General features: G+C 36.5%; 1 protein-coding gene across 3 annotated transcripts in view; it reads right to left on the bottom strand.

Moving 5' to 3' along the window:
* Positions 1–13,519, bottom strand: part of MATCAP2 (microtubule associated tyrosine carboxypeptidase 2) — a 99,960-nt gene that overhangs the window by 64,178 nt on the left and 22,263 nt on the right. For 2 of the 3 annotated variants that reach the window (XM_012523602.4, XM_004454260.5), the window contains one exon: positions 7,439–8,133. In XM_012523602.4, the coding sequence (XP_012379056.2) occupies positions 7,439–8,133 (695 nt within the window). The remainder of the gene's footprint in view (positions 1–7,438; positions 8,134–13,519) is intronic. The other variant, XM_004454259.5, reaches the window with a different exon arrangement.

Raw genomic sequence — 13,519 nt, 5'->3', positions numbered from 1 at the left:
ACCAGGATGCCCCAAAATACATAAGACAAACTCAGGCAAAACTGAAAGGAGAAATAGACATCTCTACAATAGTCATTGGAGACTTCAACACCCAACTTACATCATTAGAGAGAACAACAAGAGAGATGACAAGCAAAGAGAGAACTTGAACAATATGATAAACGAGTTAGACCTAACAGACATACACAGAACGTTGTATCCAAACCCAACAGGTTATATGTTCTTCTCAAGTGCCCATGGATTTTTCTCCAGCATAGACCACATGTTAGGGTACAATGCAGCTCTCAATAAATATAAAAAGATTGAAATTATAAAAAGCACCTTCTCAGATTCATAATGGAATGAAAATGGAGATCAATAATAGACAGGAAAAGAGTAAATTTGCAGACATGTGGAGGCTGAACAACATACTCCTAAATAATGAGTGGGTCAAAGAAAAAATTGCAATTGAAATCGGTAAATATATTGAGATAAATGAAAACAAGAAAACAACTTATCAAAACTTATGGGATACAGCGAAAGAGTCTGGAGAGAGAAATTTATAGCCCTAAATGCCTATATTAAAAAAGAAGGAAGAGCTAAACTCAAAGATTTCTCTGAATAACTAGAGAAACTAGAAAAAGAAGAGTAAACCAATCCCAAAGCAAGCAGAAGGAAAGAAATAATAAAGATTATAGCAGAAATAAATGAAATTGAGAAAAAAAAAAAGAAGAGAGAAAATCAATAAAACCAAATGCTGGTTCTTTGAGAAGATCAATAAAATTGACAAACTTCTAGCTAGACTAATAAAGGAAAAAAAAGAGGGAAGATGCAAATTAATACAATCAGAAATGAAAGGGGAGAAGTTACAACTGACCCCACAGAAATAAAAACTCATAAGAGGATATTATGAGAAACTGTGTAACAACAGACATCCTAGATAAAAAAGGACAAATTCCTAGAAATGCACAACCAACCTACACTGCTGCTTCAAGAAATATAAGAGCTCAACAAACCAATCACATTTAAACAGATTGTATCTGTCATCAAAAATCTCCCAGCAAAGAAAAGTCCAGGACCAGTTGGCTTCACAGGTAAATTCTACCAAGCCATTTCGAAAAGAATTAACACTAATCCTGTTTAAACTCTTCCAAAAAATTGAAGAGGAGGGAAAATTACCCAGCACATTCTATGAAGCCAATATCACCTTAATTCTAAAGCCAGATAAAGAAACTACAAGAAAAGAAAATTACAGACCAATCTCTCTAATGAACGTAGATGCAAAAATTCTCAACAATATACTTGCAAATAGAATCCAACAGCATATCAGAAGACTTATACATCACGACCAAGTGTGATTTATTCCTGGTCTCCAAGGATGGTTCAACATAAGAAAATCAACCAACATAATACACCACATTAACAAACGGAAGGGAAAACAACACATGATCATCTCAATTGATGCAGAAAATACATCTGACAAAATTCAGCATCCTTTTTTGATAAAAACACTTCAAAAGATAGGAGTAGAAGGAAAATTCCTCAATATGATAAAAGGCATATACAAAAAACCCACAGCCAACATCACACTCAATGGGGAAAGGCTGAAAGCTTCCCTCTAAGATCAGGATAAAGACCATCACCATTGTTATTCAACATTGTATTAGAAGTTCTAGCTAGGGCAATTAGACAAGAAAAAAATTAAAGGCATCCCAATAGGAAAAGTAGTAGTAAAACTCTCATTGTTTGTGGATGACATAATCCCGTACATAGAATGTTCTGGAGTATCCACGACAAAGCTACATGAGCTAATAAATGAGTTCAGCAAAGTGGCATGATACAAGATCAATACACAAAAATTAGTAATGTTTTTGTATACTAGTACTGAACAATCTGAGTGGGAAATCAGGGGAAAAATCCCATTCACATTAGCAACAAAAAGACTCAAATGCCTAGGAATTAATTTATCCAAACAAAGACAGGACCTATATAAAAGACTTAAACAAATGGAAAGACATTCCATGTTCATGGATTGGAAGAATAAGTATCGTGAAGATATCAATCTTATCCAAACTGATTTAGAGATTCAGTGCAGTACCAATCAAAATTCCAAAAGGCGACCTACAGAATGAGAAAAGGCAATTACCAAATACATTTGGAAGGGAAAGTGCACCCAAAGAGCCAAAAGCATTCAAAAAACGAAGAGCAACATGGGAAGAATTTCACTGCCTAACCTTGAAACACATTACAAAGCTACAGTGGTCAAAACAGCATGGTACTGGCATGAAGACAGACACATGGATCAGTGGATTAGAATTGAGAATCCAGAAATAAACCCTTATGTACACAGTTAACTGGCTTTTGACAAACCTACCAAGACAATGTCAATGGGACAAAACAGTCTCTTCAACAAATGGTGCTGGGAGAACTAGTTATCTATAACCAAAGGAATGAAAGAGGACCCCTTTCTCACTCCCTGTATAAGAATCAACTCAAAATCGATCAAAGACCTAAACATAAAAGCCAGGACCATAAAACTACTAAAAGAAAATGTAGGAAAACATCTTAAAGACCTTGTAGTAGGTGGTGGTTTCTTGGACCTTACCCCCAAAGCATGTGCAACAAAAGAAAAAAATAGATAAATGGGACCTCCACAAAAATAAATGCTTTTGCACCTTACAGGACTTTGTCAAAAGGGTGAAAAGGCAGCCAACACAATGGGAGAAAATATTTGGAAATCATATATCCAATAAGGGTTTAAAATCTAGGATATATAAAGAAAAGTTACAACTCAACAATAAAAGACAAACGACCCAATTAAAAAGTAGGCAAAAGACTTGAATAGACATTTGTCTAAAGAAGAAATACAAATGGCAAAAAAAAAACACAACACATGAAGAACTGATCAAATTACTAATGATTAGGGAAATGCAAATCAAAAGGTGTTAGATATCCTTTCACAAATCAACATTACTAATGATCAGGGAAATGCAAATCAAAAGTTGTGAGATATCCTTTCACACCTACCAGAATGGCCATTATTAAAAAGACGGAACTACAAATGTTGGAGAGGATATGGAAAAATAGAATGCTTATTCACTGTTGGAGGGAATGCAGAATGGTACAGCCCCTATGGAGGCCTGTTTGGCAGTTCCTAAAGAAGTTGAATACAGCCTTGCCATGTGACCCTGCAATACCACTACTGGGTATATACCCATTAGAACTGAGAGCAGTGACACAGATATCTGCACACCGATGTTCACAGCAGCATTACCCATGATTGCCAAAAGTTGGAAACAACCCAGGTGTCCAACAACAGATGAACGAACAAACTGTGTTGTATTCACAGGATGGAATATCATGCAGCTATAAGAAGAAATGAAGTTGTAAAGCATATGACAACATGGATGAACCTGGAAGACATTATGTTGAGCAAAGCAAGCCAGACACAAAAGGACAAATACCGATGATTGCATTACTACGAACCAAATATACTGTGTAACATATTGTATGATTAAAATTTTTTTATATGTATCCATACATTTAATTGAGAAATAGATGTTTTTATTAAACTGTTTATTTTTAAATTATTTATATTTTCAATATTAAATGTACATATAAAGTTAAAAAATTATATCAAAAACTTCTTTGCAGAAATGGAAAAAAAATATGGAAGCCCTAAAAATGTCCTATGTTTCTTCTATTTTATTCTTCCCTTCCCCTCCCCTGGGAACCTATGGTAACCACTGAGTTTCAATTTTTGAAGAATAAAATTCATAGTTACTTGCAGTAATACTGAGGTTTGACATATTGGTTTTCTTTTATTAGGCACTATGTTTTTAAGAGATTCTTGTCCTCCAAGTGAGAACACAATAGGACTATCCAGGATGGGAGTTTAATATTTTCTTGTTTATTGTATAGGTCTCCACCCACTGAGATAACACATTATGGCAAGATGAACAGTTACATATTCCACAGAGGCATTATTCAGGTACGCCCTATCCTGTATATACCCACATGCCCAACATATTTATAACCCTTCCCTGACATATTTGCCAAAAAAACATTCTGACCATTGTAGTTTTAACCACAGACTTGCAAATCCCCAGAGTTCACCTCTTCCTTCCTCCAACCCTCCCCCACAGTTTCATGAATAGTTCAACCCAACATCCCCACCCTTCTCCCCCCACAGACCAGCACCACGAAACCCAATCACATCACTTCATCACTGTCACAATCCTCCACTGCCCAACCACAGCCTTCCACCTTATCATAGATTTTTGCCTATATGGGCATCAGATTACCACCCTCTACTACCTTTCTGTCTCTTGTTAACCTCTTTTCCAGACTCTAGATCTAGTGAGTCTGCTCAATTTGCTTAAGGTATGTAGCAGTTTAATATTATTGATGAATTCCAAAAAGAAATATTGGATTAGGTTTGTAAACCTAATCTTTTCCTCTGGGCATATTAGATTATATTGGATTCATAGGTTTCCTTTTTTTTTTTTTTTCCCATTCTTCAAGTATTTTTTAAATTAATTAATTTATTTTTAATGTTACATTAAATCATAGGTTTCCTTGATTAAGTAATCATGTAAATCTCTTGTGCCATAGGGTGGGGACTCACAGTTAAAAGGCATGACAAAGGACAGAGTTGAGGGGTTTTGATGTTGGAGTTTTGATGCTGGAGTTTGATGCTGAAGCCTTAAGCTGAAGCCCCAGGAGGAGAGCAACCCTGAACTCAGAGAGAAGCAAGACCCTGGAAGGGAGGAACCCAGGAAGCCTGAACCCTCACAGACATTGGCAGCCATCTTGCTCCAACATGTGAAAATAGACTCTGGTGAGGGAAATAACTTATGATTTAAGGCCTGCTATCTGTAAGCTCCTACCCCAAATAAATACCCTTTATAAGAACCAACCAATTTCTGGCATTTTGCATCAGCATCCCTTTGGCTAACTAATACAAGGCACATTAATGAGGTCATGTGATATTTGTTCTTCAGTGACTGGCTTCACTTAACATTAGGTCTTCAAGATTCACCCATGTTATCCTGTATGATAATACTGCATTCCTTCTTATAGCTGAGTAATATTCCATTGTTTGTATATACCACAGTTTGCTTATCCATTCATCTGTTGATGGACATTTGGGTTGCTTCCAGCTTTTGGCAATAGGGAGTAATGCCACTATGAACATTGCTGTGCATCTATCTGTTCATGTCTCTACTTTCAATTCTTTTGTGTATATACCCAGCAGCAGGACTGCTGGATCATTCCAGAAGTTATGATGATGAACATCTTAGCAAGATCTCACTAACTTCCACAGAAAACAGTACATCAAACAGTGGGGCTCCTGATCGTCCTAGAGACATCTAGACACTATAAGCAGGGCAGACAAGCTCAAGAATGTGGAACCCAGTCAGTGGGCCTTACTTTGGAATTTATGCCCCCCGAGTGTTATAAAGTTAGACTCATTTATAGTTTCTCTACACATGACTCTCCTGCCCCTTTTATTTGAACCTATTATTAATACTATACTTGTTAAGTATATGTCCCAGAGACTTAAACCTTTGGTTTGTTCACGGGTCAGTTGAGCCCTGAATCTCAGCAGAGTTGTAGCACCTACTCTCCCATTCACTAGACTCACCCAGGACAACTAACAAGGAGATGATGATGGACAACACCCATCCCAAGAAACAGAGAGTATCTGCAACTGCAAGTGAGATAGTTCCATCCATCTGCCTGGTGGGATCTAAGCCCCTCTCAATGAGAAACAGTAGACATCAACATCCCCAAATCCTCAAGATTGGGGAATGAACAATGGACTAAATTGGACTTACTATAATTTTATTATAGATTTATTATTATTCTAGCAAAGGAAGAACTTGTATCACTGATATAAAGGCAGTGGCCACCAAAGGTTCTGAGGGGAGGGATAGGAAAGAATAGTGACATGGGGGATTTTCAAGACACTGGAATTGTTCTTCTGCATGACACTGCAATGACAAATACAGGCCACTATACATTTTGTCAAAATCTATAGAACTGTGTGGGGCAGAGTGTAAATTATAATGTAAACTATACTCCACAGTTAGCAGCAGCGCTTCAATATGTGTTTATCAATTGTAACAAATGTACCACACTAATGAAAGATGTTGTTAATGTATTAAAGTGTGGGAGGGAGAGGGAGGTGGGGCATAGGAATCCCCTATTTTTTAATGTAACATTCATATAATCTAAAGTTTCTTTAAAAATAAAAATTTTAAAATATGGAAGCAATAGAAAATTTTTGTTCAAATAAGGGAAAATAAGTAGCTATATTAAAAAATATTTTAATCTTAAAGTAAGTTTTTACCTCATGGCTTCAAATGACTGGTCAGGTTCTGTGTTATGTGTAATGAAGAGCAAAAAATGTGCTGGCCTCAAGTCCAAAGAACTACTGTATTTTCAGCAAAAATGCTAAAATAGGGCGAGCACCACAGGCAGATGGAACCCTGCAGTTTTACCTATCTTACAAACAGATTTTCAATCACTGACAAAGCCAAGTTGAACTTGATGAATTATGAAAGTCTGTACAAAGTTAATTTGACCAAATATAGTTGCCTGCCTTTATTATCTCAAAACTATGCCCTGAAGGTGAAAGACAATTTCTCCTCAAATACATAAGTAGATTTATGAAGTTTCCTGTAGTCCTGTAACACATAAAACTATGTGCTAGATGTCTAAACTGAGCAATTTGGAAAGAAAGTATTATTTATATCATTTACAGTATGATTTTCTAACCTTTGATATAACTTTGTAAATTTCATTATTTTCTTTAAATGAGTGCTTAAGTATTTATTTGCTAGTGTAATTATCAGGAAATAAATATTTAGATAACAATTTTAGTGAAGCATTAACAAATTCATGGAAAGCCAAGGCCCCAAAATGGCTTACAGGGGCCTGTGAAGCTGGGAATGTAATACAATAGGGAGAACCAGAGAGTATATTCTATCTAAGGCATTTAAAACCAATTAGAAAATAAAAAACATAGCGTGAGCTAAACAACATTTGTCTGTGGACTGGCTAATAGGCCTCAAGTTTGTTTACTCCCAGTTGAAAGCTAGGAACCAGAATCTATTTTGTTTGTTTGTTTTCCTATTACATAGATACCAGTATACTAAATGGCAAGTTAAAGAACAGTCAGTTTTGCCTTTAGATCTTGTTTAAGTACTGCTTCCTGCCAGGAGTCTATATAATAGATTTGTTATAAATTATGATGAGTGCAAAGGAAGTTACATACAGGCTATGCCACTCACCTAGAGATTTTTTATCACCAATCTACATGTTCTGAATTGTATTTTTCTCTAATATAAATAATTGTAGTATTTTTAAATGAAATGTCTTTTTTTCTTACAAGATTTCAAAAAAGTGGTTTAACTACATTAAAATAAAAAATCACAATTGAAATGGCATTTACCTGCTTAAGAAATCGATCAGAAGCGTGGCTGTGCTTGGCTAAAACACTTGGCAGAGCAGGATTAGCATATTCAAACTGAGGATTGTAGGTATAATCAGACTTGAAGAATCTCAGTTTTTCTTTCTCCAAATTGGTAGGCTTTATAGCAGTCAATATACAAAATTTCTTTCCAGAAAAGTCATCTCCTTTTTCAAAACTTCTAGACAGCTGAGGCTGCTGCTTTGGCTTCGGTAAGGTGGAGAAATGACGTCGCTTGACCTTGCTTTTGGGTTTAGGTGGCAGTATCATGCCATTCCCTGTAATAGAGATACCATGTGTAAACTTTACAGGACTTGACATTGAACTAGTGACAAAAACAGCAGGCTGCCTTTCAAGGCAGTACCAACTACCACTGTTCATCACAGGCACTGGGACTTTCATCTTGCGAAGATCTTTACTACGACAAGAGCTAGGAGATTTGACGGGTTTTCTAGATCTTTTGTAGTAAGTAGAGGAAGACTGTTTTTGTGAATGATGCTTTTTCTCCTCTTTGCTCTGTAGTAGGACATTGTAACTACTGGTTCCAGTTGTAAAAATGTCCTTTAGTATTCCAGGGGATAAATGTGGAATGCCTCTTTTGTTGCCAATGACCAATGACTCTTCTGCATTTAGAACAGACTTCTTAGCAAGTTCTTGCTCAGGCCAATGAAGCTTTTCTGCATTAATAAAATCAAAATGAAAGAAAGAAAGATACCAGATGAAGCAAACTGTTTATTATATGAAGAGCATTCTGATGGTTCTGTAAACTTAATAATTTTGTAACACCCTTCAGAAAAGACATTTTATATATTAAAGGATATATTACTAGACCTTGGTCATGCCAGATACTGCCACTTCTCTTATACATGTGTATATATGCTAAATTTTCTAGAAAAATCCTCAATTTCAAACCATTTAGATGACCAAAAGTCTAATAAATACATGAGATAAAACACAAATGTATTCATATATACACAAATGTTTTGAATGGTTAAATCTAAATAGTGTAAATTTCATAAAAAGGATCTATCTTTTAAAAAGTATTGTTAATATCAAGGGAAAAACCCAAGGCACTTTTATAGCCAATACAATCTTGAAATTTGGCACTATCTATAAATGTAGCCATCAGTAAAAGAAGGATTATAATGCCTGATCTATTTGAAATAATATAAATAAATATGTATACTCAAGCCTGTTTGAGTAATGACAGTATTATTAGCTGATTAATTTTCTTGGTAAGTATAGGCTACAGGCTAAGATCAAGGAAAAACAAGATTTTTTTTCTTGGCAAACTGAATAATAAATTTTCATTGCTATTACATAGATATCAGTATACTAAGTGGAAAGTTAAGGAAAAGTCAGTTTTGCCCTTAGATCTTGTTGAAGTACTATAAACAGGTAAAATGCACTGCTTTAAAATTGCGCTGCACTTGGAAGTGGATTTGGCTCAACTGATAAGAGCTTCCACCTACTATATGGGAGGTCAAGGGTTCAAACCCAGGGCTTCCTGACCCATGTGGTGAGCTGGCCTACGTGCAGTGCTGATGCGTGCAAGGAGTGCTGTGCCATGCAGGGTGGCCCCTGTGTAGGGGAGCCCTACGTGCAAGGAGCGTGCCCTGCAAGGAGAGCCGCCCCATGCAAAAAAAGCGCAGCCTGCCCTGGAGTGGTGCCGCACACGTGGAGAGCTGACGCAGCAAGACAACGCGACAAAGAGAGGCACAGATTCCTGGTGCTGCTGACAAGAATGCAAGCAGACACAGAAGAACACACAGTGAATGGACACAGAGAGCAGACAATGGGAGGGGGGAGAGAAATAAATAAAAGATAAAACATCTTTTAAAAAAAATTGCACTGTATTGCATTCATTCATTTTCTATGGGATACTATTAATGAGGCCCATGGCTCTGAGAAGCACCTGTACCAGTGTCTAATCTGATTCTGAAGGCAAGGCATTCCTCTTAAATAATAATACAAGTAGTATATGATCAAATGTGAAAAACAAAAGAATGACCTAGAGTTCAAAGAAAGAGCAATGTGAAGAGAAACAGATGAGATTTCAGATACAGGATTAAAACTATTCTAAACTGCCAGAGTGTTTGAGTTTGTCTTAAATCCTGCTCATCTGAACAAGACCCCAGCCTACATCTTGTCTACGAATCTGACCTCTGACCTAGGCAGCTTGGAAACCTTTTCTAAATCCTTTCTGCAATTGTGACAAATTATGATTCTCCCAACTAGTTGTCTTCACTAAGGCTCATGGAGCCTTATGCCTTTAGCCCTCAACCTCTGGCTCCTACTGTGCTGTGGAGACAGTTTCAATACTAGATGACCTGGACAGCTGCCTGCCTTGACAAGAAAGAGGCATTTTATTTTATTTCAATTCTATGAAAACTGTTTATCCAAATACATCTGTCATTCATTTAAAAAAAAATTTTTTTTTAAGATTTATTTTTCATTTCTTTCTCTCCCTCCCCCCCTCCAGTTGTCTGTTCTCTGTGTCCATTCAGTGTGTGTTCTTCTGTGACTGCTTCTATCCTTTTCAGCGGCACCAGTAATCTGCGTTTCTTTTTGGTACGTCATTTGTTGTGTCAGCTCTCCGTGTGTGCAGCGCCATTCTTGGGCGGGCTGCACTTTCCTTTGCGCTGGGTGGCTCTCCTTACAGGGTGCACTCCTTGTGCGTGGGGCTCCCCTACACGGGGGACACCCCTGCGTGGCACAGCACTCCTTATGCGTATCAGCACTGCGCATGAGCCACCTCCACATGGGTCAAGGAGGCCCCGGGTTTGAACCGCGGACCTCCCATGTGGTAGGTGGATGCCCTATCCATTGGGCCAAGTCCGCTTCCCCATTTAAAATTAGACACTCAGGGATCCTTTCTATAAAAAGCAGTAATAATTTAATAATAATAGTAATAGCAGTCACTAATTGTTGATACATTTATATGAGTTTAGGATCTGAGAATTGCACATCTTTTTTAATTAAAATTTTTTATTGTCCTTTTTTTTTAAAGATTCATAGATCACATAAAAAGAACTGTACATCTTAATTCACTTAAGATATTAACTCAAGGTTGTATGACAAGAAAGTAATAAGCAGCAAACTGTGATTTGAAAGCAGGTGTATTCGAATATATACCGAGTCTATGCTCATTCCATATACACGGTTATTATTCACTCATATGTATGGTTTATTCAATAAATGTTCAGTATTAAGTCTGCCACATACATAGCAGTGTACCTTTTCTTCTTCTGTAAAGGACATGACAGCCAGTAATACATGGTAATATGAATAACTGAAATACTAAGATAGGCACCAGAACCATATTTTACTCATTTCCATTTTCCCAACATTTAGCATGGTACCTGGAAGGCATTTGGTAAATGTTCACTGAATGAACAAATGAATGAATGAATGACTCTAAGCATGCCATTCTCTAGCCATTCTAAATAAACAAATATTTGTAGTTTTGGAACCATTCTATATTTCGAGGAGCAGCTCACTGAAGAAATGGAACTATAACAGGGAAAATCCTAAACCAGTGGTTCTCAACTAGGGGTGATTTTGGTCCCCAGGGGACATTTGGTAATGCCTAGATAAATTTTTGGTTGTCATGACTTGGGGGAGGGGGTATGCTACTGGCATCTAGTACGCAAAGGCCAGAAATGATGCTAAACATTCTTCAATGTATAGGACAGCCTCCAAGACAAAGAAATATCCGTCCCAAAATGTCAATAGTGCCAGATCGAAAAACCCTGCCTAAGTGTTAGTTTTCAAAGCCCCGAAGACAAAGGGTTTAGGGTAAAGGAAGGTCAAAAATAATGATAACAATTCAAATATGTTAAATACTTACAAGTCCTTTTACTTTTATTTTCTAGACCAGCATGTGAAATATTTTAGTGACTACACAGAACATTAAAGATAACCTAAAAGTATAAGCATAAAAAGAAAATGTCTACTATAGTAAGTTTAGAATTAGGAGCTATTTGCTCAGGGTCATGATGACAGCAGATAGCACAAAGAAGTCATTATACATGTTAAAGCTCAATCATCTAAAAATAAATAGGATGACTAAGACTTTTATCACTGGCTAGTGGGTCCCACCACCCCATATAATTGTTGTCAGACTTAAGTGTTGTCAATTGATAGTTAAAACTGGGCAAGCTGACAAAAACACAGGCTAAGGAACACCAGGACAGAGGCTGTAGTCAAAATGCTCAAAAACAATGTCACTTTCCCTAAAAGGACACCACATGCTTCGAAGAGGAGAGGTGGTAATGAAAGGAAGACTGAAATAGACACTTAAAGGAAAAAGGCAAAAGAACTGAGATAAGAAAAAGGGTATCATTAGGCTAGAGGAGTCGGGTAAGGACTAGGTACAGCCTAGAAAAGGGAAAAAGCACTGAATTACAATCAATGAATAAAACCACTCTGAAGAATTCCTATTTTTACGGTTCATTACATGTACGTTGTGATTTAAAAAAAAAAAAATCAATGTAAAAATACTTTCTTTGGTTCCTAAGACTCACTGGCTCTATGATCACAGAGCTGAGCTCACAGAGTTCCTTTGATTGTCATTAAGTAACAATGACCTCCAAATTCATAAGATCTCGAACAACCTATACACTTCAGGATACTTAAAAAAGTCCTAAACCCTCAGGAAGAGTGTGCATGTGCATGACAGAACCCCTACCCCCTAAGAGCTGTGCATTTTAGTTCACTTACTAATCATCTACTGGGGAGTCCTTTTTAAGCTCCACCTGCTTATGGGCGTGCCAAAGGGGTATCATTTAATAAACCCCTATCCTGCCAAATGTCGGGCATCCTGTGAAGTTCATAAAACTGGGGCATGAGGCTTCACACAACATGTACAGGATGAATATAAATTTCTCACAGTCATACTAACCTTATCTCAGTTGTATTAACAAGTATTAAAGAACCTAAAAATACAATTTTTGTAATTTTAAATCCTATTGTTTACCTTATGAAAAATAACTTTTGAACATGCATAATAATAAAAGACTAATAAAAAGAATTATAAACGTCTATACAACTTACTAATGAACATCCTATTTCTCTGTCTCCTGTTTCCTGAAAAAGTAAAACTTTTTAGAAGTATAAGCACATTTCTTTGAGGGAAGTACAACTCATTTTCCCTCCTGAAAAGCAGTAAGGTAATTTAAAATCATATTTTCTCATATTAAGGATAGTCACTATGAAATATAGCATTTTAGCCATCAACAATGTTTCACTCAAACCTTGGAGTGAACAAACAACAATTTAGCATGATCAAAGAAATCATTACTCCCCAACATGATTACCCACTTTGAGGGAAAAAAAAAAAGGGAACTAATATTTCTACATTGAAATTGACACTCAGTATATTCACAAATAGGTTAATAAATGGAAATTCCCAACATGATGATAATTTATGATAGTTTAATATGTATCTAGAACAGGAGAAAAGGATACCAGGATTCTTGGCTTCCGTTCCCAGTGTTCTCAATGACCTCTCTGTAATACAAGACTAATCACTAAATCCATCAGTCCCTTACATTCCTCATCTTAAAAAATGGGAGGAAAACACTGCTCACTAAACTTTTAACAGGTGAGGTTTCACAGTGACTCAGCTCCCAGCTGAAAGGAAGATTAGACCACCAGAAATAAAGCCTGATGGGAAATATCGTTCAACCAATTTTGACCTACAAAATGACCTACAAAATTTCATATGGGTTCACTAATACTTATGACTTATGAAACCTGACAACCTGTGATGTTATATCACACATACACACACAAAATAAGCTGCTTGATTATAAACAGAAGTAAAGGTAAAACAAAGCAAAACAAATAATCCTTGTACAAGATAAACACTTTAATTTTATTAAGTATTTTATTCTTAAAACTGAAATGACATCTATCAACAGTAGAATGGATGAATAAATTGTGGTATAGAATACAACACAGAAATGAAAAAGAACAAACTGAGGTTATAAGTCATCAATACGGTTGAGCCAACGAAGCCAGACCAAGATTACTGAATAGTTCATATGCAGTTCAAAACAG

Source organism: Dasypus novemcinctus, chromosome 5, assembly GCF_030445035.2.
Source record: "Dasypus novemcinctus isolate mDasNov1 chromosome 5, mDasNov1.1.hap2, whole genome shotgun sequence".
Lineage (NCBI taxonomy): Eukaryota > Metazoa > Chordata > Mammalia > Cingulata > Dasypodidae > Dasypus > Dasypus novemcinctus.
This window is presented reverse-complemented; position numbering and strand designations above follow the sequence as displayed.